Raw genomic sequence first — 27622 nt, 5'->3', positions numbered from 1 at the left:
TGAACGAAATATATGCATTTCATATAAATAGCAACTTCAAGCCAGCTCAATGTTGCAAAATACCATTTTATATACCATGTGTAAGAGCACATATACTTAACAGTTCCTCTTCACTGCAGTAGAGTATGGGGAAGCCTGCTGTTATATGCTTTATGTGTCCAGCACCGTTGCTATGGCCATTCGTAGAGAGAATCACCACGTATTCATTATACATACATTGGCTAGTGTTGGATTCACTTCCTCTTCTGGTGCGTGCCACTGGAGCGGGCTCGAGCGGCCTGGCGTATTTTGGTGTAGGTTTTGGCTGCGCTCGTTCCTGGGGAGAGTGTGAGCGTCTGATGGCTCAGCAGAGATGTGGAGGAGGTGGCAGAGTGGGAGGAGGCAGGAGTGGACACATGGTCCCACGGCCCCATAGCAACAGGGACAGAATCCCCATCATATTCTCCCTTCCTCGTCACCCCATGCTTCCGCACTCTTGCACTGGAGGTCTGCCTGTGATGGGGAGAATGGGGAAACAAACGAGGAAGGGGTACATGGTTATGTACTGTATAGATGCATGTATCATATCACAACCAGAGTGAATACACCAGATGCTATTGGAAGATTACTGATTTACAGTGGACTGTGCTGTACGTACGAGGAGGGATTTTGCTGGCTCTCTCTGGCTGTGTCAGGCTTGGAATGGTTCCACAGCTGCTGGGGTGAGGTCACCTTTAAGGGATGTAGAGTCCATTAAACACTGCGTCTTTCTCTAGCACCAATAGTGGGTACACTCCTGTTTATCAGTTACTATAATCAGCAGACGTTAGTTTAAAGTATTGGGGGAATACATTTTCACCTGAACCCTACCATGGCGCCCCCATGTTGAGCCCTTTCCCTCAGTTTCACCAGGCTGCTGTGCAGGGTGGCATTCTCCTGTTCCAGAACCCTGATACGAACACCATTAGCCTGCAACTGATGCTCCATGTCCCGCAACACATCCCCTGTGCCTGGGGAAAAAGACAGGGACAAGTCTTGTATATGTACTGCTGTAACAGCCATGGCATCTCTCCATCTCTCTCAACAAGACAAAAGATAAAACATGATGAGCCCTACTCTGTGGAGGTCCCTGGGGCAGGGGGTTTAGCTCTGGGAAGGCCACCAGTAGCCTCTCCCTCTTGGCTAACTCCTGCACCTCTCCGCTCAGCTGAGCCACACCGCACTTCAGTTTGTCTACATGAACCTCCAGTCTCTGCTTCTCCGCCTGCAGCTCAGAACACAGGTCCTGGGGGAACAACACTATAAAATAAGCCAAAGAAAGTGTAAATATTGCAGTTTCTACATTTCTCAACATGGCTCATTTTTTTGTCATTAAGTTGTCAGGTATTATTGAAGTAGACCTGTTGTTGGGTGAGCTGTGCTTGCAGTTGTTCCTTTTCTTCTGAGATGTGTTTCAGTTGATCCTGTAGGTCTGTCTGTCTGTACTCACTCTCTCCCAGTCTTCCCTGCAGCTCCTCACACTCCTGGTCTAAAGCATCTACTCGCTCCAACAGAGACCTCTGCTTGACCTGAATTGACTGGACACATAATAAGTGCATAAACAAATGGAGTGAGACTATACTTGAACTCAAATGGAAGCTGTATGGATCAGATCTCTGGTAGAGATGTACATTTCAAAACCCCCAACCACAGGTACTCAACTCCATACAGAGTTTTTACACTGACCTCCTGTTGGCGACAGGCGTTCTGGTACTTGGCCACTTCTTTGTCAAGTAGGAGATGAGCACTGGACAGCTGAGCCTCCAGCGTTTGGCTCTTCTCCTCTAGTTTATGCCATGCCTCCTCCTCTACCTGCAGGGCCTTTACTTTGTTCTGAAGCTCATCTCTCTCACACTCTGCCAAAGAAAGGACAGGATTTCTCTCAAAGGCTGTTTGATAAGATGAACTGTATGTAGGAAGAAATGTATGTCAAAAATATATTTTATAATACACCTTTTTTTTCCGACTAGACTACATGTGGGTGACACATGTGGGAATATGTCCTTACCAAGTGTGTGTAACCTTTCCCGCTGCAAGCTCAACTCTGTGTTCAGTCTGGAATTGCTATCCTCCAAGGAGACAGTGCCTAAAATGTAATTTGTGTTTTGGACATCATGAAAGCATAATCAGATTCTTCTGAGAGGCCACATTATTCATGACCTCCCTCCACTACTGTACATCTATTAGCATTGACAAAACAAATGTGTTTTTGTATCTCACACATTGGCAAATGTACCTCTCTTGAACGCCTTCTGCTCCTCCTGCATTCCCCTCTCTGTCTTTTCCCAAGAAGTCTGAGCCTCCTGGTGTCTTTGCTCCAACTGTTGTATGATGGCTTGGTGTTTTGACCTTTCATGCGTCAGTTCCTCCTGTGCTCTGCCCATTTGAGACCTAAACTCCTCACGTTCCCCTTCTGCTGCCAGCAGTCTGTCTCTGAGAGGCTGCACTGTGGCCCGCACCTCCTGCAGATGCTTCCCTACACGGCCCATGTCTCTGCGCTGCTCTGTGGACCACTGGGCCACCTCACATGCTGTCAGACGGCCCTGTCCCATGGTGTCATCCACAGCCACAAGGAGGCGCTGCAGGGAGGATGGCAGGCCCTCGCTCTGACACAGTTCCACAAGAGCATCACCACTCTTCCTCAGACTGGACTGTACCTGAGCACAGGCATCACAGGGGACAAGGGAGGACTCTACTGTCTGGCAACTCACACTACGAGTGTCAGTAGATATCACGGGAGAGCAGGAGGGTATGTTGCTGGGACTTCTGTGGGTTGAATAGGAGGGTGCACCAATCACTCTTTTCTGTGGAGATGTGGGAGTACTGACCACTGTGCTCTGTAAAGAAGATGCTGAGGAACAATTGGTCTTTTCCTGACATTTTGTAGTTTTTGTCACTTCTTGAATGTCTTTGTTCATGCCCTGCAAGGGGAAAACATTACAATTTGAGACTGCGTATTCATTTCATGCTGATACATTTTTATTTTATTTTTTCCAGTTGAGTGTAAAACACACCTGTTTGTTGCCAAGCTGGACTAAGTTATTCCAATAGTGTCTAACCACAAGTCCAATTGATACACATGGACCAGTTTGCTGAATGTGTTCTCTCTTCTGTCCACACTTCAACTGTTCAGCATGGACATTGAAACTTTGCAGAAGGAGCAGCAGTCTAGTTTAAAGGAAAAAGAAAGGAATTCTAGTAATGATCATTATGATTAAACCAGACCTATGCCAAGCAGCCACATGCAGTGCCAGAAATGAGCTTACCTGTCAATCACCAACTCCAACAAAACAATGTGGGAATGCTGATTGAATTCCTCATCCCCATCAACAAAATCATATTGTTCTAGTAGGGACACTAGGTCCAGATTGCAAGAAAGCTTATCTGGGAACTTCCAGGAGTGAAAACGGACAGGGCCCGTTCGGGAGAAGACATCCAGAACAGCACCCTGGAGGTCTATTAGATCTCTCCGGAGACTTTCAACGCAGTCCTGCCGTCCTAAGAGATGGGTCATTTTGCGTGCTTTAATATCTGTCTTTGTGTTTGTGGTCTGTTAGTGCGCTTGCCTTCAGCCAAGTCAATGCAGTCGAGCTGGAAGTTGTCACTTTATTTCCATAGCGACCTGCTGGAGGAACTTCAGATCCCAGAATACTCTGCTCTGTTTCCGGAAGTAAATAACCTCCATTCCACGCAGGTCAACGGCAAATGAGAGTATTCAGGTACAATCGTGCAATAGTTGTTGCTATTACGCAAATACTGAAGTTCGTCGTCGAGAAATACCGACCAAAACTGGCCTTGTGAAGTGAAAGATCTTCAAGTCAAGTTCTGTTTATTTATTTATTTTGTTTTACTTATTTGACAGATAAGCCAAGAAAGGGGTTGCCGCAACCATGCCGCCTGGGCCTGTTCAAATTGTTCAGCCGGAGCCGAACGTCAAGGTACAATATGATAGAAGCCCTACCAAATAAATGCTTGGATCGCTGCTATTTTGCACAATCGCGTGAACATTATGTGTGCTAATGCAATGTTAGCTGCTAGATATGTGTTATCTCTCTCCTGCGACATCACTGGTCTCATTTAAACTATGGAAGTTTCATTACACGTAAGCTAAAGTCTGCTTCACATTGTTCCAACAGGCAGACGAGCCACCGCCGGTAGAGGAAACCCCTGCAACGAAACCTATTGTCGGCATCATCTATCCACCGCCTGAGGTCCGGAACATTGTTGATAAGACTGCCAGCTTCGTAGCCAGGTTAGTTGTTCTTCCTCTTGCTCTGTTTTGGACCTCTGTGTTTCAATTCATTAGTAATCGACTAGTAGGTTACACAAGTGGGAACGTGTGTCGGACTGATACCAACAACAGTCATGTAACCTCCCTCTTTGATCAACTATCAGGAACGGACCAGAGTTTGAAGCAAGGATCCGTCAGAATGAGATCAACAACCCCAAATTCAATTTCCTCAACCCCAACGACCCCTACCATGCCTACTACCGCCATAAGGTCAATGAATTCAAGGAAGGCAAAGGCCAGGAGCCATCCGCAGCAGTGCCAAAGGTTATGCAACAGCAGGCCCTGCAACAATCACAGCAGCTTCCACAAAAGGTGTGGTGGCGTCTTATACATTCCAAGTTCCTCAACATTATATTTCATTGCTATGAATCGCTGTGAAGTGTACATATGATTTAATTGATAATAAAAATTATATATACTGAGCAGCTATGTTTTCTATCACTCAATAGGCGCAGGCCCAGGTGATTTCTGAGACAGTGGTGCCCAAGGAGCCACCGCCTGAGTTTGAGTTCATTGCTGATCCTCCCTCAATCTCAGCATTTGACCTTGATGTTGTCAAGCTCACCGCCCAGTTTGTTGCTCGCAATGGACGCCAGTTCCTCACACAGCTCATGCAGAAGGAACAGAGAAACTACCAGTTTGACTTTCTCCGACCCCAACATAGCCTGTTCAACTACTTTACCAAGCTTGTGGAGCAGTACACTAAGGTAACCTTAATTCAGATATGAATGAATGATCTTTATTGTCATTGTAACAGGTACAACGAAATTTAAAACAGATAGATTCCTAAAAAGGTAGTGTCTCTTTCTTGCTTGCTCAAATTGTGATGTGCACCTTTGTTTATCTTGTTGGGTTGTAGATTCTAATCCCTCCAAAGGGATTGCTTCTGAAGTTGAAGAGAGAGTCTGAAAACCCCAGGGAGGTGCTGGACCAGGTAAGCCCCATAATATTTGATGCAGGGCATATACCCTGTATGAGCTTTTAAATGTCCATAGCCTATGCAATTACTTGTGTTAACCACCTATCGTCCCCTGCCAACCAACAGGTGAGGTACCGTGTTGAGTGGGCAAAGTTCCAGGAGCGTGAAAGAAAGAAGGAGGAGGAGGAGCGTGAGAAAGAACGTGTGGCCTATGCACAAATCGACTGGCATGACTTTGTTGTGGTGGAGACGGTGGACTTCCAGCCCAATGAGCAAGGTAGGGACATTAACTGGTTACCAGACAGATGTCTCATTCCTGATGGCTAATTACTTGATGTATAGAATAGAATATGGTTTATGATGTGTATTCCCATAGGACACTTCCCTCCGCCCACCACACCTGAGGAGCTTGGAGCTCGCATCCTGATCCAGGAGCGCTATGACAAGTTCGGAGAGAGCGAGGAAGTGGAGATGGAGGTAGAAAGCGAGGATGAAGATGACGAACGGGAGGATCGGAATGACGCGCACCCCACACAACCTGATCAGGACACACAGCTGCAGGACATGGATGAGGTCAGTCGACAGACAAAGAAACCCGATGACTATGTTAGCTCTACTTCAGTCATTAACTGTATAGAATGACTGATTTGTAACGATATTAAAGAAATGTCTTATTCGGAAGTCACATGAGTCTTTGATGTCATCATCAGGGTTCTGATGAGGATGATGATGAGGGCATGAAAGCACCATTGCCCCCAGACAACCCCATGCCACCCCCACTGCCCCCTACACCGGATCAGGTCATTATCCGCAAGGACTACGACCCCAAAGGTAAAAGAGATATCACTGGAAACACCTTGTTCCCTAGAGCTGCTAAACTATATATAATGGCAGATATGACATAAAGGACCAGGAAATGCCTCTTGATTTGTTCTAAACTGTTACTTTTTCTTTCCCTTTAGCCTCCAAGCCCCCACCTCCTGCCGTGGCTCCGGATGAGTACCTCATCTCCCCCATCACGGGTGAGAAGATCCAAGCCAGTAAGATGCAGGAGCACATGCGCATCGGGTTGCTGGACCCCCGCTGGCTGGAGCAGAGGGACCGCAGCATCAGAGAGAGGCAGATAGAGGATGAGGTTTATGCCCCTGGCCTGGACATCGAGAGCAGCTTGAAACAACTGGCTGAGAGGCGTACTGATATCTTTGGTGTGGAGGAGACAGCCATTGGTAAGAAGATCGGAGAAGAAGAGATCCAGAAGCCTGAAGAGAAGGTGAGTGGAGAGAGGCACTAGGAAAGGGGGTTTTGAGGTGAAAGAAATGTGTAAGATCAATTGGTGGTGAGAATGGGTTACATTACATATTTACCTCTATTGAGCTGATATCGTAGCTTCTTATTAATGCTGTAATCTTAACCGTACCCTCTCTACTTAGGTCACTTGGGATGGGCATTCAGGCAGCATGGCACGTACTCAGCAGGCTGCACAAGCCAACATCACTCTCCAGGAGCAGATCGAGGCCATTCACAAGGCCAAGGGACTGGTGCAGGAGGATGACAACAAAGAGAAGATTGGCCCGAGCAAGCCTGAGTTGTCCCACGGCCATCACCCTATGATGCCCTCCGGCCAAATGTCCAGACCCAACCCTCCAATGAATACAATGCAGAGGAACCCTCATTCTGTAAGTTGATCTCTTGAATAACACAAAAAAAACACTGTGACCTTATATCAGGATACAACGTTGACTTTCCTTTTTTCATGATTTCCTCCCCTGTGTATATACAGATGCCACCTCCAGTGCGCACCACTCTCCTGTCAACTTTGCCTGTGATGCCACGGCCCCCCATGGCTCCCGTTGTGCGCCTGGCCCCTGGGCAGGTTCTAACACCCATGCCTCCCATGATGCATGCTCCTCGCATCAACGTGGTGCCCATGCAACCGTCTGCTCACATTATGGCCCCCAGACCACCCCAAATGGTGGTTCCCACTGGTGAGAGGACCATTACTACACAACTCAATTTCTAGTGTGTTGATTATACTGTACCTTCCCTGAGTCTATTAAAACATGGTCTGAATTGACCTACTTAATAAACACCTTTGACCTCTCTCTCTCCAGCGTTTGTCCCCGCTCCTCCAGTCCCACAGCCCCCCAGCTCTGTTCAGGCATCTTCCCACCCACCACCACCCCGCGAGGAAGAGCCTCACAGCAAGAAGATGAAGACGGAGGACAACCTTATGCCAGAGGAGGAGTTTCTACGCAGAAACAAGGTTTGTTTGGCCTATTAAGGACTAATGTGAAATGTCTGTAATATGATCCAAGATTTCCATCCTAATGTTAGCTGGTGGTAGTTTTGTATAATTTCTGTTATATTATTGTTATTATTGAAATATTGTTTGGATATTTATTTTCCAGGGTCCAGTGGCGGTCAAAGTGCAGGTTCCCAACATGCAGGACAAGACCGAATGGAAGCTAAGTGGACAAGCGCTCACTTTCACTGTCCCACTCACAGACCAGGTGTGTAGTAGTTCACCTAGCATTCCACTCTTCCTTTACCCTTACTGTATGTTAATCCTTAGGAGTGCAACCCCAAGTAGTGAAGTTATCTGGGATGTTTCTAATCAGTATGCATATTCCACTTCACCACAGGTGTCTGTTATTAAAGTCAAAATCCATGAAGCCACAGGCATGCCAGCCGGGAAACAAAAGTTGCAGTATGAGGTAAGCACTATAGTGTCCTTTTGAAAACGATTTAGCCCGGTTCCCCAGTCACCTAGACTGAAATGCATATTCAATGGAGATTGTCCATTAATTGTCTCATTAAATCCAGGATTTGTCTTAATCTGTTTAGGGAAAACCACTAATGTAAAATCAGATCAAAACAGACATGACCAGTTCAGTGTAGACATTAATATGAATCACCTCTTCTGCTTTTAGGGAATTTTCATCAAGGATTCCAACTCCCTGGCCTACTACAACATGAACAACGGGTCAGTCATTCACCTGGCACTGAAGGAGAGAGGTGGGAGAAAGAAGTGAGCGGAGCATCACTGCTAGAGGATTCTCTGCCATACAGATTCACACAACCTGTTTGTATCATTTTTGCTATGTACCACCAAGTTATGTTAAGTCAACATAATAAGGGTTAATGAGTAGCTTTGTCAGTTGAGATCTTCTATAAAATATTGTGTGCCCTTAGTTGGTCATACTAATTGTAATGAATACACATCCGTAACTGGCTGCAAGTTCATATTTTAAGCTTTATTCTTTCTTCTTCTACATGGTTAACTGTTATTGTTTGGGGGTATTATTGTCGTGTCTGAGGTTGGACAGTAGGTTTTTGGTGTGTGCTGCATTGTCTGACAAAACCCATGATTATATACCACACTATTACAATACTACTACCCATGTCTGTCCATCAAATAAGGTAAATAAAGTGTTCTCACAACGTGGCTGTTTTGTTTTTGTTAAAATGTCCTTTGAAGTTCACTACATTGCGATATTTAACTGGTTCAAGCTGTACATAATGCAACTGGTGAACGTACTGTATTATGGAGTCGACGATGGACAAGATCATAGATTGTTTTGGCAGTAATGTAATTGTCTTAAGAGGCTTTGCTATCGAGAGTATGGAGAAATCCCCCGTGATGTGAGCGACCGAAGCCAGGGGGAGGTGTACCCTAACGCCAGGGCAGCAGCCAGCCACATCCAGACTTGTCAGTGCTGCCACAGCCCTGGTGCTACCCGCTAGCAGAGGACTACCAGGATGGACTTGTTCGATGGCGGCGAAACGGAATCAGGATGAGGAAGGAAGGGATGACAACGAAAACGCTGATCTAAGCTCGACCTCAACGAAGGGAAACGTGACGTTTGTTTTGAAAGCTACAGCCAGGTTAGCCAGCTAGTCAGTAACTTGGTACATCCGATTACATTCATCTGTGCGCTACTACAGCCTAGCCACCTAGCCCAGGTTTGGTTTTAGATCGGAAGCTTTCCTGTTGTTTTTCTTAGCGTGCTAGCATACGATGTTAGCCAGCTGTGCTAGCGAGTGAACGTCAACACCACGGAGAGATAGGAGAGACCCTCTGGCTGTGGAAGTTTAGTATCAGCAGTCAAGTTAGTAGCTGACTTAGCCGCTAGCTAGCTAGCTACGGTACGTGAGTTAGCAGACGTTAGCAATGTCTCACGCCGTGACATCGGTCCTTTCGTCTGGTTTCACGGCGTCGACCGTGACAGTGTTGGAGTAATAACTGTGGTGATATTATCAAGTGAATAAGGAGCATGGCTAACACAGAGAACGGCCGTGAGTCCGTCGACGACACCAGGAGTATCAGGACCATGGGGAGTCACATGGACGACGAGAGCTCCTTCGGCTCGGACTCCGAGATCAACGGCTTCACCCACGACAGACACACGGATAAATATGGATTTATCGGCGGGGCGCAGAAGTACTCGGAGGAATCGTAAGTAGCTGGAGGGATTATGGTTTGCTTTGCTCACATTTCTGAACATCATGAAAGTTGTTGACTTTGACAACAACCGTGTACGCCTCTGAAATCTCTGATTCCCTGGCTGCTAACTTTGACACGAACTGTCACTGCTGGCCTGGGTGGGGAATCTGGTCATGGTGTGAGATGCGTTTCACTTCGCTGCTGCCTGACTGACTGTCTGTGCACACACACATCTAACTGTACTTCTATTCCACCTGTATGTCTTCAGTTTAGGCCTTTCCTTTCATGTCCTACCCTAGGGCCATTCAGGCCCTGAACACAGCAAAGACCTAGGTTCTAGGCCCTGGACAATCTAGACAATTTAATGGCAGCTACAGAGCTACTAGATTGTAATCAAGTGCAATACTGAAACACAACTGTGAACATTTCAAACCTGCAAACTGCGACACTTTAAATGAATGTGCAATAACACTATGTGCAATATGACAACCCTCGGGTACATAAGGTTCAGAGATAGGAAATGTTAGGATATGTATAGCATAGCATAGAGTACAGCACAGTGTTTTATGTGTATAGTATAGTATAGTGGATAGTGTACATAGCCTTTATTTATGTAAACCAGCTCTTTTGCCTTCTTGTTTTTAGTTTTTTTTCTCCTAGCACCAGGGGAGCCCCCCCTCCCAAATTTCGTTGTATGGTACCTGTACTATATCAATGACAATAAAGACCATTCATTCATTCATGTCCCAGTTGGCTCTTCCCACTCTGGATTCCTCCCCTCCCCTCCCCTCCACACTTGTCTGTCCTGCATCTCCAGGGGGATAGTCCAGCAGTAAGATAATCTCCAAAATGTATTTTTGGTTTGTTTGAAGAGGGGAGGCCCCTGATTGTTTGTTTACATACATACAGTGTTTGGTCTGGCATAGGCTAAGAACAGAGCGCTGAAAGGAATCTTATCAAGTGTGAAGGGTAACACTGACAGGCTTCATTGGCTTTATCTTGTCCTGTCAATTTCCCTCTGTGTTGCCATTGAATCACCATTCCTCATGGACACTAACTGAACATGTACCCAACTATAATTTAGGCTAGTTGGGTAGAGCTAGCACGTATCAGACAAACTCTTTTTCAATCAGTTAGTGGTGGAATGACTTGAGCACTTATTGCTCCTTTTTCAGATAAGTAGTTGTATTTTATAGCATTTCCTTTTTATGGTTAATGCAACAGAAGGTGAGTCTTTTCTGATTGTGAGGGAAAAGGCTCCTCTGTTCTTGTGCTCATGCCTGCCAGTGGATGGAATGCCAGTGGATGGAATGAGTGAAAGTTGTGCCAAGCACTAGCAGGCTGGGAGCTTCCTGTTTTCTGTAGGTTGGGCTGGACTGGGGCCACAGCTCTCGTGCCCCGTTGTTAGAGTGCCTCTTCTGGCTCAAGACTTTGTAGGAAATTGGGAGACAAAGGGTTTTTATTTCATTTGTGTGGATGGCAGTCCTAGAAAGGGATACATCAATGGTTCTAGCTCTCTGCTAAAAAAAGATTGACGGATTGGACAGAATTAGAACTGACTTTACTAAGGCGGGGTTGTCCAAATTTGGAGGCTTCTCTTTGAAGACCTCTCATATGCCATGATTACAAGGCTGTGCTGATGATTACTAGTTAAGTGTCAGGTCTAAACTGAAGAAAAAGTTAGGCTGTATTTTCTCATGCTGTGTGAGAATGTTCTGTTTTCAGTTCCCTTTCTTGGCCGAAGCCAAATGTACCACATTTGTATGACATCATACCGTCTGGTTCTGCACCAGGCCCGCCCTGCTGAAGCACGTTGAAGGAAAATCAAATAGCTCTGAGATACCTGTTTTTCCTCTCTCTCCCCCTGTCCTGCTTGAATCTCTTAATTGTTCACTTCTATAAACCTGTCTATTTACACTCATTGTAAAGATTCCCAATGTATTCTTGAAAGTGATTTTGCTCCAATAAGCATCTCTCTTTTACGTTATCATACAGTTGAAATTGGCATTTCAATAGAACCACAGATGTGCAGGCATTCTCCCACACGCAGAGAAACACATAAAAGACTGCCAATGAGAAATGATATTCCATAGCTTGGACATTGAGGAAGCTGTTACGTTCTCCTCCCCCCAGGGCTCAGGACGTCCCTCCTGAGGTGCTGAGGCAAAGAGAGGTGAAGTGGCTGGACATGCTCAGCAACTGGAACAAATGGATGGTCAAGCGACACAAAAAGGTCAGAGAGGATTGTTGAAACATTATTAGCTCTTTTGCTATCTGTCTCAAAGGGGAAGTTTACCTGAAATCTATTTTCATCTGTATTTCTGGTCAATTCCTAATGGGTACTGTTTACTTCCTAAAAAAAAGTCTCATATCGCTTTAAAATATGAGTGAGAGTGTTTGCACTCCGACCCTGCTGTACCAAGCCGGTGACTCCCAGAGTAGCAGGCGTTAGCCTGGAAGGGAGAGGAGAATCTTGGGAGTTGTAGGAATTGACAGAAATTGGCCATTTGGAACATCAGGACTGATCAGGGCATTCAAAGTGAGATATCTTGACTCAGAGATCGTTTTAAAAACCTTTTTTTGTGAATGTCTCTACTACTGACTAATAAAAACAACAAATCCACTGGATTACAGGGTAGTATTTTGCTTTAATTATATTTGCTGACATGTGACATGCTGTAGGCCTATGTGCATGGCGCCGGCAGGATTCGATTTCATAGTACGCACAGAAACGTAAAAAACTTTGCAGAAATAGCGCAGACTAGCCTACAATATAGGGATGTAGCCAGCTACATGGTGGCCAACAGAGGTATCGACAGACACTCCCACATTTTCCCACCTGTTTCAAGCAACGATTATTTAGATCACCTCTCAAAAGAAGAAAAACTAAGATATGTGAACAAACTACACATTTTGGACACTTGCGATCCATATAGAGCACCCGCCGCAGTATTTAAATCACTAAAAACAGCGAAGTCAGAAGTCAGAGCTGCAGTTCGGTGATGTTTACATTAGTGATGCTCCGATCTGATCGGCGCCGATCGGTATCGGCCGATATGGCCTTGATCGGTTTTGATCGGAGTTCTCAAAACGGCCGATCAAACATGACCGATCAGTTTACAAAATGGCGTCGCCAGTCTGGAAATATTACACAGTGTCGGAAAGAGACAACAAATATGCCGTTTGTAATGTCTGCTCAAAAGAAATACCTTGCGGAGGAACGCACGCAAGGTCTTTCAATACCACGAATATCATACGGCATTTGCTGCGTTCGTCGATTCGCTCAGAGAGCGCCGAAGCGCACACTGGGCTCGACGTCATAAAGGGACCGAGTGCTTTGATTGGACGAGAGGCGTTCCACGAGTGCTGGTCAGAGTTCCAGCGCGACTTCACGAGCGTAGTGTAGGTAGTGTTCACCGACGTCATGTGACCCTGCGAGCAGGAAGTCACTTGGCCCATAGCAACAACAACTATTAGCGCGTGAGTTTTAGGTCTTCCTCTGTGCACCTTGCACAAGTGTAGATAGCGAGCGACTTTTCAGCAGCAGGACATATTTTAGATGATAAGAGGAACAGGCTGAGTGCCAAAAACGCTGAGATGCTTGTATTTCTCAAGGCTAATCTGCCAGTGATGCTGCTTAATCAGAAGTAAGGTTTGAGTCTGAAATCTCCTTAGGTGCAATGTTTTGTTTTTTTGTTTTATTGATTATTGCTGACTTGCTGTCTTATCTCCTCCTAAATATGACTTGAAACTGACTGACTTGAAACAGTATTTTATATTTGGCTATAGCCTGTTTATGTTGCAGTTTAGTTTGGGTATGTTTATTGTTCCTCAGGAAAGCTACAGTTACAGTATAAGCTCCAAGTTCTCTAAGAGCCCCTAGTTCCTCTCATTCGAGTGGAATGTTGCACATTTGATGTGACAGTGTACATTTTATTTATTATGATTTTTATTTTCACATTTTATTTGTTTTTCCTGAAGTAAGCTACAGGTGGTTGTGAATTCAATAAAACAGATGGTCGTCAATTCATGATACTTTCTCATCTCCTAATTTCATTTAAATACTTAATATACAATGTCAATGGTGTTAAGAATAATTTAAAACATAAATAATGCTACACAATAAATAGAATGCTTCAATTGCCATTTTCGACGCTGTGATCGGTGATCGGTGATATCGGATCGGCAGATGACTGATTCCAGTGATCGGTGATCGGTGATCGGCACCAAAAACCCTGATCGGAGCATCTCTAGTTTACATATCTTGTGGAGAATCATTCCCCTCACACTGCCGCCAGTACTGTACTCTGATGCGCACCTTCCCACTGACATTCCCAGCGCCGTCGGCAAACAACAAACTAACGGGTTGAGTGATTGGCTGAACGCAACGTGAAAGACTTTATTAGGGGGTGTTCACACTTGACTTATTTTTTAAGAAAAAAGCGTGGCCTTCAGCGCCTTTTTACATACAACCCTATGGGAAAAGGGAAAAAACTGCCGCTTTTTAAAAAGCGAGAGAAAAGCGCAGCTGCCTTTTAACTTTTCAGAAAGGCGCTGTGTGTCGTCAAGCGCCTTTCTGACACCTGATACTGGTGTTTCATAACGTGGTTCCAGTGTTAGCAGCATTCGGCAGAAATCTTCATTTTCCGCAACACTGTTGCAAATATACCCAGTTCAACACAACACAAAATACATATAATTATTAAGCACGTTTATTACAGAAAAAAAAAATCCTTTAAAAAAAAGTGTACGCACAGTACAGGATTCCGGCTGCCGGCGCCACTGCCTAGTGCCTATGTGTTATAATGCTGTCTTTCAGCCAAGGGTTAAGTTAATGAAGGCATCTTGATTGTACTCTGTTGATTTTGTAGTCCCAGGTACCAATACCCTCCCCTGCCCAGGCATGCTAGTGATTTAAAGGCTATGTTGTAATCACTGCCATTACCCAGTTAAACAGTTACAGCAACAACATTCAGAACCCAATAATTCACAGACAAGCCAATGATTAACCTGAAACTGCTCAGACACTACTGCTATGAAATTATGACATATATACCTTCCTCAAACCCTAACTACATCAATATATACACCCTCCTGTATTGTCAACATTAATATGCCTCATATTCATGGGGTATTTCAAAGACATTGGAGACTGTATGCTTCCATTCATAGTCTTCAGAATAACCTTTTTTTTTTGTTATTCTCACTAATAATGGTCTGACGTTTTTTATTGAGTTCCCTGGTGCAGATTCGGCAGGTCTTGGGTCTCTCTGGCCAGTTTGTTTACATCTTAACTCGCCTAGCCGGTTGAGCCTGTGTTTATTGCTCACCATTCAACTTTAGCTTTTATTTCCATGAGTCAGCAGGGCAGGTCACAACCCATCCCATAGAGGGATGGCTCAGCCTATTTTCATGTTTAGGTGACATATGGTCTTACCCTGAGTTATCCTTATAGGCCAGTAGTGAAACCTTCTCCTGTTCTCTGTTCCCCATCCAAGATTCTCCTCTCTGCACCCTCTCTGATGGACAGGATTCTGACAGACCCTATTAAGTTAGCTTCACTTAAATTAGAGAGATCCACGGTCATTGCATATTATCCCCACTTGTCACTTGCTATTGCAATAAAAGCATGTACAGATTTGTCTGGTATATAGCCGCTGCTAAGCTTTGTTTTAAGTTTCTCAGAGAGGCTCAAGGTCTGTCAGAATCTTATCTATTGGGAGGGCACTGCCAACTGTCAGCCTGTGCTGCAGTGGCAAGGTGGGGAACCAAGAACCGGAGATGGTTTTACTACTGGCCTATGAGGACAACTCAGGGTAAGATTATTTCACCTAAACATGGAAATAGGCTGAATCATCTCAGTCGCTTCTATCTAAAGTAACACATGACAAAGGGACAGCATGAGAATATGGGTGGGTCTGCACTGTAACGTCACAGGACCCATGATGTAATAAAGTTAACTGGAGAGAAAGGCTGGTGAGTGTGGGGTTAACAGTGAGAAACTTGTTCTTACAGTTTTATCAAGTGCAGGCTTGGCGAAGAGCATTACCACATGATACGCACACAAGTGCATGAACTCGAATCAACACAAAGAGAAAAAAAAGAGTGGGTGTTTTTTCTATGCTAGCTAGGTGACTCTGAGGTCAGTCCTTAAAGGTCACTGTGTCTTGTTTTTCCCTACTTTGTTTTTCCAAGACTTCCTCCAGTGGACATAGAGAGACATGTGCTCTCTGTGGAAGAGAGGACGTGTTACATAGTAGAGTCCAGTTATATTTTGCTTTAGAACTCCTGTCCTGTTTTTCCCTCAACAATTTTGCTGCAATGAAGCATTTTCTTTCTCTTGGGTAATACACTATTTGGTTGGTGAATTCATAGGCCTCTCTCTGTCATACAGGTGAGACTGCGTTGCCAGAAAGGGATCCCACCGTCACTGCGAGGCCGTGCTTGGCTCTTCCTGTCTGGGGGAAAGGTGAAGAGGGAGCAGAACCAAGGGAAGTTCCAGGTCAGTTCTGTTCTCTCTCTTCTTGTCTTTGGGCTCTCTCAAATAAAGTAGCCTACAGTGCTTTCCCCCCACACTGGTCTCTCTGTCTGATAATCATTTAATCAATTTGCATAATGCCACCATAATTAGCATTAGCATAATTACCTTGGAACTAGCTATATTTAATACACATTTTGTACTCAATATAGCTAGTTCCAAGGGAATTATGTAATTTCACAGTGTGAAGCGATCATGCTTTCTCTATTCTCTGTGGTCTCCTGGTCTCCTGTATTGTGCTGCAGTGAATGGGCTGTTCCTTCTGACTGTTTGTGATGGTGGCTGACTCCTGTGTTTGTTTGGTTAGGAGCTGGACAGTCAGGCTGGAGACCCTAAGTGGCTGGATGTGATTGAGAAGGACCTACACAGACAGTTCCCCTTCCATGAGATGTTTGTGTCACGAGGGGGACATGGGTTAGTGACACGTTGTCTCTGGCTTTGTCCCGCACAATGGAATAATTGACCTTCACTCAGGGGTTGTTTGACATTCGTGTTGTTTGACCCCTTTGTGTGTGTGTGTGTGTGTGTGTGTGTGTGTTGTATTTGTTAACCCACACAGGCAGCAGGACCTGTTCCGTGTGTTGAAGGCCTACACGCTGTACAGGCCAGAGGAGGGCTACTGTCAGGCCCAGGCCCCTATCGCTGCCGTGCTGCTTATGCACATGCCTGCTGAGGTGAGCTGAGCCCTGCCCTGTGGGTCGTATGTTATATGCCCTAGCTGTGGCTCTGTCACAATGGAGCCTGTTTTGCTAGAATTTGCTGTCAGTGTGCTTTAGTGTCTGTTCCCTCTCAAATGGATGGCTCCATTCACAGTTTCCTGACATCACTTGTATGTTTTTCCACAGGATGCCTTCTGGGGGCTGGTCCAAATCTGTGAGAAGTACCTTCCTGGATACTACAGTGCTGGTCTGGTAAGTCTTAACGACCATACCCATAAAGAAAAAAAAGAACAGAATTGAAAAAAATAACGTGTTTTCCTATCAGCATCAGTATTCCTAATACGTTTCTGTGGATACCTCCCTATTAGGAGGCCATCCAGTTAGACGGGGAGATCCTGAATGCCTTGCTGCGGCGCGTCTCCCCTTTATCCTACCGCCACCTGGAGAAGCACAAGATAGACCCCATCCTCTACATGACCGAGTGGTTCATGTGCGCCTTCTCCCGCACCCTGCCCTGGGCCTCGGTGCTCCGTGTCTGGGACATGTTCCTCTGCGATGGTGAGAAACCTGCACACACACACACACACACACGGTCACAAACGCTCACACACAAAATTATTTGTCTTTTTGTTTTCGAACATGACTTACTGGATTCGTCATTCCTCAATGCCCAGTGAGTGACCTCTGACCCCCCCCCCCCCCCTTCCCTTCCCCCAGGTGTGAAGATCATCTTCCGCGTGGGCCTGGTGCTGCTGAAGTGCATGCTGGGCTCCCGTGAGAAGCTGAAGGCGTGTCAGGGTCAGTATGAGACCATGGAGCTGCTGAGGACCATCGAGCCTCGCTACATGCAGGAGGGCTTCATGGTCCGAGAGGTAAGGGCTTCAATCCCAGGGAGAGAATGACCGTGTGACAGTTACGCAGAGAGCACCCAATTTCCCGACCCAAGTCTTGAGAGAGATAGAGAATCATCCACACACCAGTCTCTCGTGTCACTGGAGTAGCAGCAAGGCCCTCTGCTGTGTGAAGGTCCGACATGGAAAGCCCCCTGAATGTCACTCAGGGTGAGAATGGCCGTCTGTGCCTGTCTGTAGAGAACAACGGGCCGTTTAGAAATGGAGCAGAAACAAGTTCTGGAGTGGAAACTCACAGTGATGCAGAGACACAGTGATGAGCACAGTTCTGGACTGGTCAGTGTCTGGTCCCCCCTCCCCGGCTGCGCGTGCGTCTGTTTGGAGAGACAATAGCCTCTCTGATAGAGAAGGACATCCTCTCTGTGACTCACTTGGCTGCAGGCACTTTGACATTCACTAACAAGGTTTAGATTAGGGAATGGAATGTCCCTTTGGCAGTTACTACTGGTCACATTTCACTAAGTCAATTAGTGTTATAGTATGTTTCACATGCCAGATGCTGTGGGTGTGGGTGTGGGTGTGGGTGGCAGTGTGTGTGATGTGTGTGTGTGTGTGTGTGTGTGTCTGTGTCTGTGTCTGTGTCTGTGTCTGTGTCTGTGTGTGTGTGTGTGTGTGTGTGTGTGTGTGTGTGTGAGTGTGAGAGGTGTCTGTCCCTCAATGAACGTAAGGGACCTCTCTCTCTCCCTCTGTCTCTCTCTCTCTCTCTCTCTCTGTCTCTCTCTCTCTCTCTCTCTCTCTCTCTCTCTCTCTCTCTCTCTCTCTCTCTCTCTCTCTATGTCTCAGGTTCTGGAGGTGCCTGTGTCTGAGCGGGACGTGGAGCGGGAGCATTACGTTCAGCTGAAGCGTTGGAAGAAGAACCGCGGCGAGCTGCACTGCAAGTGCCCTCCCAGGTTGCACGGCGCCAGGGCCATCCTGTTCGCCGAGCCGGCCAGTCGACAGGACCTACGACAGAACCCCACCATCATCGAGGAGTCACCGGTACCTCCGCCCCAGCCCACCCCTAAGCTGAAGAAGGGAGACAAGAAAAGCAAGGAGGAGAAAAACGGCAAAAGGAGAGGAAGCATGAAGAAAGCCCCTCCCCCCGTGGTGGTGATCCCCAACCCTTACCCTTTAGCTAGTGACCCTGAGCCTCCGCCTCCACAGAGAGACCCCCCGGTTCAGGAGCCCCTCATCAATGAGACGCCCCTCATCAATGAGATGCCCCTCATCAGTGAGATGCCCCTCATCAATGAGATGCCCCTCATCAGTGAAACGCCCCTCCCACATACACTTCAAGACCCTCCCCCTCAGCAGCCCTCCCCTAAAGACCTGTCACTTCTGAAGGAATCTCCCCTCCAGAAGTCCACCCAGAGCCTGAGTAGCACAGAGCAGGACACCTACCTGTAGCTCCCTCTGTGGGCAGAGGGTGGAACTGCCTGTCTGAACCTGGGCAAGAGGGGATTGAGGGAGGAGGACTAGTCTTAAATGTACCCCCAGACAGAGGCCTCTGGCCCCTCTGCTCCCAGAGTGTGTCTGCTGGAGATGTACTAGTTCTTATTCACTCACTCTCAAGTCCCCTTTCTCTCTCTCTCCCCCCCTTCTCTCTCCCTCTCCCTCTCCCTCTCTCTCTCTCTCTGCATGCCAATCAAGCCCTCTTTCCCACAAGCACAGTTCAGCCAATGATGTCAGGATTTCTCCTAGCCAACGGCACACTGCCCAATCATGGATGAGAATTGTATCATTTTTTTCTTTAGCTTGTTTTAACACACCATATTGCCTATAACACAGTCAACATACACTAAAGCAGCACTAATGATGTCACGTGTTCATTCTCCTTTATTCTGACCGTTGGTGTGAGTGTCATCTGTGCAAGGGAGACTTGTTACTTATTTGGCAGTGGTGTAGTTGAGGTTCTTATTCATTTTAGAGAATGTCTAATCGCTATACCGCGTTGACTATTTGGTCGTAGGGGTTATCATTGGGCTTGATTAACGCAATCTCTTAATCAGGTGGGAAACTGTTACTTTTGTACTAGGAATTGGTTTCATAATAAAATGAAACAGATTTTGCGATATTTTACCATTTTTGCTCCTATAACCTGAATTCATTCCATTATATAAAAACCTGTTAATATCCCTGTTACAGTGTGGTTGCATTTATAGTTCCTCAAGGCAGACTTGTTAGTCGACTTGTTATCAGTTGGCTTGAGTGAAATTTCATTTAATTTTAATCCACTAGAGGGCAGCCTTGGTGTATTTTCCCTCTGTTACATTCCCCTCACTGTTACAAAAAAAACAAAAAACACATTAGCACTGTGTTGTTTCAAAGAGCACTCATTCACCCCATGTCAGTTCTGTATTTTTAAATGAACTTCTCTAGTATGCAAGATCATGAGATCTCTTATCATTTGTGCCTCACGACCCTGTGGCATGTGTGATTGTCCATTACTGTGACAGCCAGTTGTAAATTGGGCTTATGTTCTGAGACGGGTGCACATACTCACTGTCCCAGGCCATTCCAGTCACTTTGTAGCAGTCATAATTAATGTTGGGTCAGCTGGAGGGAGAGAGCACTAGACATTCCTCACAAATATATGACCCATTCCTGCCTTTTGGGTTTCTTAAAAGCCAATTTGTCTTTGGGCCAAATGCATATCGGTATCATGTACGTATTTGTGCATGCTCATATCTATGTCAACTTTGTGGAGAGTGTGTGAATGTGCCACAGCATAAGAGTGTTGACCGAGATCCAGTTAGTGTTGTCTGTTTGCTAGTTTACCCAAAGCAACACTAAGATGATGAGTGACTACTAGGCCTACCTGTTACTAGACAGATGATGATTATTACACAGACAGGAAAGTAGTGTGTGTGTCCATGGTGAGGCCTTACTGATGGGATATTTGAAGTCTTCTTTGTTTGGGAAAATACTGAAGCGTTGTCTTCTTTTTAAAAAATGTTTGATTTCATTCTTCTTGGGAATTTGGTGAGGCCTTTTGGGATCGTGATCGTTTCTTTGGGAACATAACGGACAATCTTTGTTGACCACAGCCTTTGTTACCGTGTCTACAGTGAATCAAATTGAGAGGGATCTGGAGGTTTTGTAATCAGATGTGTCAATATGTAACTATGGGAAAACTATTCAGAACGGATTGTTACGTGCATAAATGCACAACAAACATTTATGTTTATGATTCCGCTGAAAGCCTATGCTGCAGAGTTCACATACAGGTCACTTCACTGAAGCAATAAATAGTGATTGGATGGCAAGTAAAAAGAATAAAAGCCCTTCTCCAACTTGACTGTTGTTAGTGTATAGACCTGTATCACATACTTCCCATTTTGCAGCTATTCTACTTTAATTTAATGCTTAAAAAATGTAGATAACTAATTTGTATAATAACAATAAATGTGTTCTTTTGTAATGAAATATTGTATTTTTTCAATTGTTACGCATCCACCATATTTAACAAGAAAGATCTAAATATATGGAATTTAGAAGAAACATTGTAAATCATGGTGTCTTTTTAGCTGGACAATTTTGACACTATAGTTCAAAGTGTAAACACAAATACAAAGCGTTGTCTGTTTTAATATTTTTCTTCCGAAGACACTTTGTTTGTTTTTATGTTAATCATATGATTCTGTGTAGAGATGTCAAAAGTGCTTAGGACAATATTAGGTGCAATTGGTCCTCTTGTCATGTTTTTACAAATAAAATCACTTTGATCAACACCTCCCACCAGCATTTTGTATTTAATACCTCAATGATGACATTTTGCCAGTGCAAATTTAGAGATCTTGTAGTTCATTTCTGTAACTGCAGAGGGAGCACTGGACCTGTGGCCTCCAGCATGTTTGTGATAACTATTGGGAAAGGGTCATAAACGCTTCAAGCAATTAAGAAAACAATTTGACCTGTGCCCTTTAGTTTATCCTCCCTTTCTCTGGGATCAGTGTAGTCCAGCTGAGGTCATCCGTGGTACCTTTGTCACCTTCTAATTACAGGCCGTTTTGTTTTTCTTAATTGAGTGTTTTGACAGTCAAATATCTCTTTTTCCCCACCTGGAGGTGTGGGATAATGGGAGTGAATACTCCCTCCCTTGGGCTAGCAAGAGTTCAGTGCAAATTGCTACCTTTGCGCCCCCAATAAATCAAACACGTGATTTAGCCAGACAATTAGATGGACTGATGTTTCTATTGTCTTAATTCCCCTTAGTTCTGTGGTCAAGCAGGATTAGCATTCATTCACTTGGTCTGTAATATGCACACATTCAGGCTTTTGAAATTATGTGACAGCAAATTGTTGTAAAACTTTCAATTAATGATATTGATGAGCTGTTCTTTTCTTTGAAACATAGATAATACATTTCAATCCTAGGATTGACAAAACTCTATAAAGTACAGCTAATTTGATGAATTAAAAAAGACATCATTTGGAAAACAAAACACATCTTTTTGGGCTCGTTACCTTTCAACTGGGCCTATTTGTGATCTGTTGATGTGCATGCTGGAGAGGTATGTCAACAGTTAATGATCTAGGGAAAGCATGTACCGTCACGCTCTCCCTCTCTGCAGTGGACACCTGGCCCTCTTTCAGTGCCACCGTGCCATTTACATCTCAAAGGGGGGTATCAAGAAGGCTCTTTCTGTGCTGCTCTCCTCTCTCCAGAAATGATCTGATTTATCTCTTCATCAACGGAAATATAGGCCTTTAGAAATGCATCCCTCCTTTCTTGTGCTCACTGCTCAGCTAATAGAGATGGGAGAAGGAGCCGTAAAAGAGAGACTTGTGATCCTCTGTGTGATCCCTGGACCTAACGGACTCCTGTCACAGTGCTTGATTCATGTGATGCGGGTGACTTTCTCTCTGCTCTCAGGCCCTGTGTGCTAAGGCACGGGGGGATGGCATTGGGCAAAGCAAAGGCGCCTGTGTTTCTGAGGTATCCGATTCCCACGTCTGATGGAGCATGACAGGTTGGCTCAGGTCAAATTAAAAGGCTGCAGTAACAAATATGACTGCAGACCTTGACATAGCCTCTACAGGTGAGCTTTTCAAGGCAGGCAAAAAAAAAAGAAGGTTATTTATCGCCACCCAGAGAAAACATTAGTCTTGTGCACGTCCTGGTCAGGAAAGGGATCTGTGAGTCAGGGGCAGGTCTGATAATTGAATCATCACAGTGTCTCACCCGCTCCATGTGGAGTTCACATCTTCAATTGTCAAGTGAAACCCGACACTCGTGCTTTTCTCTCCTTATCAGGCTGTAGATACCTCACATTGAACAGCCCTCTGCTAAACATTTCTCTCATGCATTAATCTGTCTAGACTTATTTACAACGTGCAGTTCAAAAGTCCTGACTGTCCCTGTTTGTGGGACCCTCTCTGCACTGCCAGATAACCTCTCTGGAAACATGTCAGATCTCCTTCCATACATTGCGTGTCTGCTAAGGCCCTTGTAAATATTCCATATTCTCTGGCTTACGTATTCCCACCCATTCCAAACAGAGGCTGCTGTTTAATAATGTTATTATTATGTCTGTTAATGTTTTTAGTCTTGTGCTTTGCCTGCGGGCTCAAGTGCTGAACCGTACAGCCTCTTAATATAGAGGCTCTTGAAAACATGTGGGTCTGTCTTTTTTGGCACCTGTTCTATATTTCCATGTTATTATTATCCTCCTATATGCGGTCTAAGTATACACTTAATTCAAATGTGGTACATTTAACTTAGGATAACAAGCAAGAATGCTTGAGGGTACGTTTAAAGAAATACTTTGACTGTCATCAGATTCTCTACTCCAGTTACCCCCAGTGGACATACAGGCAGCCTGCAGCACCAGACCAATAAATTAAAGTGATTAAATAGAGAGAGAGTTGAACTCAGCCTGCCAGTGAGGAAGCTCTTATGAACAGAGACCGCTGTGTAGATCTTGTGATGATTCAGAGAATGTGCAGGTGAATCCTCAAGAGATAAGGGAAGTTTATAAATGCCGGTGCTAATCACCTGCTTGGTGGTAAGCCTTACGGGACATTGAGCAGAAATGAGCTGGGTGTGTGGGGGTAATGTGAGGCTAAGTGCTGAACACCTGTGTGCCCTGCAAAGGCTGTCACAATCCTGAGTGTTGAGGCATTCATTTAATCTTACACTGTCATCCCCCCCCACCATACACTCTCTCAACCACCTAACCCACCTCCTCCTCCAGCTTAGCAATGCCAGAGGCATACTCAATTATGGCTGTGAAGTTTCGTCAAGTAAATGAACCATGAGAAACACCCACATTCTCCTGCAACGCATGAACTTTCGCAAACCATGCAAGGAGAAGTGAATTTGGTGTCTTGCTTGAACTTACTTTAAATCGATTTCCTGTTTTGGGGATTTCCTGATTTGGGGATTTCCTGATTAGGCATGTTTTCCTTCATGTACCTGTAAAGGTAATTATACAAGGATGTGAAGCAAATGGGCAGCATTTACACATTACTCACACTTGTGTTGTCATTATCCCTGCCTATTAAAGGCTTACTCATCACAAGAGCTGTTGTACTCTGCTTCCTTGGTGGCGCTGATTATCAGCAATTAAAAGGCCCAGGTACAGAGTTAGCTGTTAAATGCATCTCTCCGGGTGTTTGTTTACTTGTGTGTGTGCCTGTGGTGGTTCCTGGTCAGTGGGTGATAAGCCACAGACACAGATGGTGGGCATCAGTAGCCTGGCCGGGGGCAGATTACCCTCCTTTGTCCCTCCCCAGGCCCACTCCCACTGAGCCCCAGAGGACTGCCTGCCTATGTAACTCTACTCGCTGTGGTAGGACTCTGGTGTTGATGGAGGGGGACCACTGGCTTATCTAGTCTCATTCCCCCGTCTGTGGGACAAACAGGCTCAGAGACTCCCAGAGAGAGGGCATGGGGGGGGGGGGCTTTGTATAAATATATATTTCAACTAACCAAGCTTATTTTAAAAGGGCATTGTGTTTTGTTCACGATGCTCTGTACTGTATGTTTTGCTTTTTATTCCTATGATATGTTTTGCTTTTTAACATGCCCCACATTACGTATGTCCTCAGTACTGTAGTATGACCTCAGAAGTAAGTTTCACACTTCAAAAAGTTTGCTGTCTACCTTTGTTTCTCTTCTTTGTGTCTTGGGCGTGGATCATAGCCATGGTGGATTTGTTTGGGATCATGTCTCTCCTCCTCTTTCCCACTCCTGTGTGGCGTGTGCCACCACAATAGGAACAGGCCTGTAATCTCCTGTTGCTCTGCGTGAAAAAAGCTGGCAGTGCAGAAACTTCCATACAGTCATATCCACTGTGCGCTGGACAGGAAGTCTTGTTCAAACGGGCCAGGGTCAAAGGTCAGCCAGATGCATTATTGGGGGCCATCAGAGGGGGGAAACATAGCAGGCAGTGGGTTAGCATTCGGGGGCCTGTTTATTTTACAAACAGTGGGAGCAGATTAGTATTGGAGCCGGGCTCCCCCCAACCACATGGAGAGGATGTCCTCTGTGTTGGAAAGCACTCAACAAACCATTGTGCTCTTTTAGCAAGGTGGGACCACACAGTCACAGTCACTGGTACTATATTTAGTTACTACTAACGATCTGAGACAGCATGTTGTTGCCAACCCATACAGTATGTGTCAAGATCCCCCCCCACACACACGTTTTCTGGGTCATCAGTGTTGTGGGCACTGTTGTCTTCGCTCCAAGGTAAAAACAGGAAGTAGGCCTCTGACTCCCCCAGCCACATCACTGGTCTAATGAGTCTTACGTGAAGATGTTTATGTGTGGTTCATCTCCTGCAGATCAGCGGTCACTTCCTTCCATTGTTGGCCTTGTTTTTTGTGAGATGCGGTAGCTGTTGCATTGGCTCCTCTTCTATCATCACTGTGGAGCCCTTCCCTCCTCCAGTCAGATTTCACCTTAGGTTTTGAACACTCTGTTGTCACGTGATTGTTTTCTCATTATCTGTTTTATAAACTCATGTGAAAGTACAATAATAATAAAAATAATAATTATTATTTATTTGCCATGCAATCAACTTGTCAATCGATTGTTTGAATATTATAATGTTTTGCTCTAGGCACAGGGTCAGCCATAGTCGACTCCCCTGGAGCAATTAGGGGTTCAGTGCCTTGCTCAAGGGCACATGCAGCTCCCTCCTAAGGCGGGGACTGAACCAGCGACCTTCTGATTGCTAGCCGGCCTGGCTACCGCCGCCCCAATATGTTCAAAACAATGCTTCTTACCATTTCCCCTCTGAATGGATTTCAACATACGTCATGATGATGATTTATCAGCTCTGGCCAAGTCGTGTGATGAAACTTGGCGGGTGGATGTGAGAGTGAGTCCAGACAGGGTGTGTGCAGCCAGATAGAAGTGTTTGTTCCAACTGTGCCAGCAGGTCACTGTAGTGTGGCTGACAGGCCTACTGCCACAATGCTCTGAGATGAAGATGAGCCTATGAAAATGTCTGTACCTACGTAATATAGTAGCACCATATTATTCAGGCAATAGTAGATAATGAGGTGATATCTATTGGAACGTGGATGTCTTGGTGGTGGTGGACGGTGTGAGGTGCTATGTAATGGGGCTCAGGGAGGCCTGGGAAGAGTAGACCCTGGGAGAGGCTGCAACCGACACGGTGAGGAGATGTGGAGTAATGGAGTACTCCTTGGCTTCTCTTAAATCAAACAGCTGAGAGGCCCAGGCTGAGGCAGGGGTACCGTACAGTATTCTCCCCCCCCCCCCCACCTCCTCTGGACTCACACCCCTCCACCAGCCTGTCATTATGGAGACCAGATGAGGGGAAACCTGAGCGCTACGTTAGAGAAGGGTGCTCTCCAAAGAACTGGACCCATAAAAATAACAGCAGTTTTGATGTTCAGCAGTGTTGATGGGGCCCCCTTCTTAAAACACCAGCCTGGGAGTACAGTAATATAGGCAAATGCTGTGGGAGACTGGAGTGGCGTTGAAGGCAAAGGCTAAGAAACACAAAGCTGGTTTGTTTCCCAAGGAAAGAAACAGAGTTTAGTTCCAGTGTTATTTACAGTAAGCTGCGGGGATGTGAGGGCTGCTCATGTGTCAACACAGAGGGTGTGTTGTGTCTTCAGAGCAGCGCGCACAAAGGCCTTCCGTCTCCACGCTGGGGTATGATTGAGGAGGATCAGGGCTGAGCAGTGGGACTTGTTAACACTGGTGTTACGGAACAGTGGAGGCTGAGTGAAAACGGGTTGGGGGTCTTAGCTTCAGCTCCCGGTGAGGATATGATTCTAAAATATTATTGGTTTATTTTGGATTACCGTTCATACAGAATGTGATTTTGAATTCATTTTGTCATGCCCTCTCACATGTGTTGTGCTTTACCAAGGGGGCATAGAGACCTCTGTCCACGGGGTTCAGCTGCAGGGCATTTCTCCTTATGTGGGTATGCACTAGAGTTATAAGGAACAATCCAGCAAGAATTCAATCTCATAGACATTGTTTTTGTCTCATAACAGGTTAGAATAGAATGTCAGCCCAAGTGCTTTGGAGATGATTAATTCATCGAGTACATGTCCAGAGACGGCCAGAGGAAATGATGGTCGGGGCTGAAGCAGAATACTTATGTAAACGAATGCAAATTCGCATTTTCTATAACTTGAACAGCATCCCCTGAGCAGGGGGAGACATAACTGACTGATTGGAGTCAATGAAGCCCTAGCCCTAGCACCTTAACACATCTGGATTGAGTTCAAGCCACAGTCAGTGTTTGGTTCTGCTGCTGTATACGTATGTGTATGCATGACTGAGGTATTCAGTATGTTAACCTTCTTGAGTTATGTTGAGTTAGATAATACTGTAAATCTCAACAGATTCTCACTAGAAGTTCTTTTTA

The 27622-nt window shown here is 45.4% G+C and overlaps 3 protein-coding genes across 4 annotated transcripts; 2 read left to right on the top strand and 1 right to left on the bottom strand.

Annotated features, from left to right (window-relative positions):
- Window positions 1-233: 233 nt before the first annotated feature.
- On the bottom strand, window positions 234-3532 carry ccdc157 (coiled-coil domain containing 157; the record flags this gene model as incomplete). Its single annotated transcript, XM_080531435.1, has 9 exons — window positions 234-492; window positions 638-711; window positions 850-989; window positions 1096-1264; window positions 1380-1556; window positions 1705-1874; window positions 2255-2822; window positions 3033-3186; window positions 3285-3532. 9 exons carry the CDS (start codon window positions 3530-3532, stop codon window positions 234-236), a joined length of 1959 nt encoding a protein of 652 aa, XP_080387561.1.
- Window positions 3533-3707: 175 nt separating this feature from the next.
- Window positions 3708-8660, top strand: sf3a1 (splicing factor 3a, subunit 1). 2 transcript variants are annotated; one of them, XM_080530657.1, is made up of 16 exons: window positions 3708-3737; window positions 3881-3956; window positions 4155-4270; window positions 4414-4621; window positions 4759-5016; window positions 5169-5243; window positions 5355-5505; window positions 5605-5801; window positions 5939-6059; window positions 6191-6498; window positions 6659-6904; window positions 7009-7213; window positions 7340-7491; window positions 7637-7738; window positions 7871-7942; window positions 8159-8660. In XM_080530657.1, the coding sequence occupies exons 2-16, from the start codon at window positions 3909-3911 to the stop codon at window positions 8258-8260; spliced, it is 2361 nt and encodes a 786-aa protein (XP_080386783.1). In that variant the 5' UTR covers window positions 3708-3737; window positions 3881-3908; the 3' UTR covers window positions 8261-8660. The 2 variants fall into 2 exon arrangements, with proteins under 2 accessions (XP_080386783.1, XP_080386782.1); XM_080530656.1 differs by having other exon boundaries at window positions 3729-3956.
- Window positions 8661-9013: 353 nt separating this feature from the next.
- On the top strand, window positions 9014-21485 carry LOC308157239 (TBC1 domain family member 10A-like). The gene is made up of 9 exons (XM_080530763.1): window positions 9014-9684; window positions 11806-11905; window positions 16067-16174; window positions 16518-16624; window positions 16770-16884; window positions 17056-17121; window positions 17238-17427; window positions 17587-17741; window positions 18564-21485. Exons 1-9 carry the CDS (start codon window positions 9503-9505, stop codon window positions 19164-19166), a joined length of 1626 nt encoding a protein of 541 aa, XP_080386889.1. The 5' UTR covers window positions 9014-9502; the 3' UTR covers window positions 19167-21485.
- The last annotated feature ends 6137 nt before the right edge of the window (window positions 21486-27622 follow it).

The sequence above is a fragment of the Nansenia antarctica genome (genome assembly GCF_963989245.1).
Source record: "Nansenia antarctica genome assembly, chromosome: 5".
NCBI classification, from domain to species: Eukaryota; Metazoa; Chordata; class Actinopteri; order Argentiniformes; family Microstomatidae; genus Nansenia; species Nansenia antarctica.
Note: the sequence above shows the minus strand (reverse complement) of the source record. Positions and strands in the feature narration are given on the sequence as shown.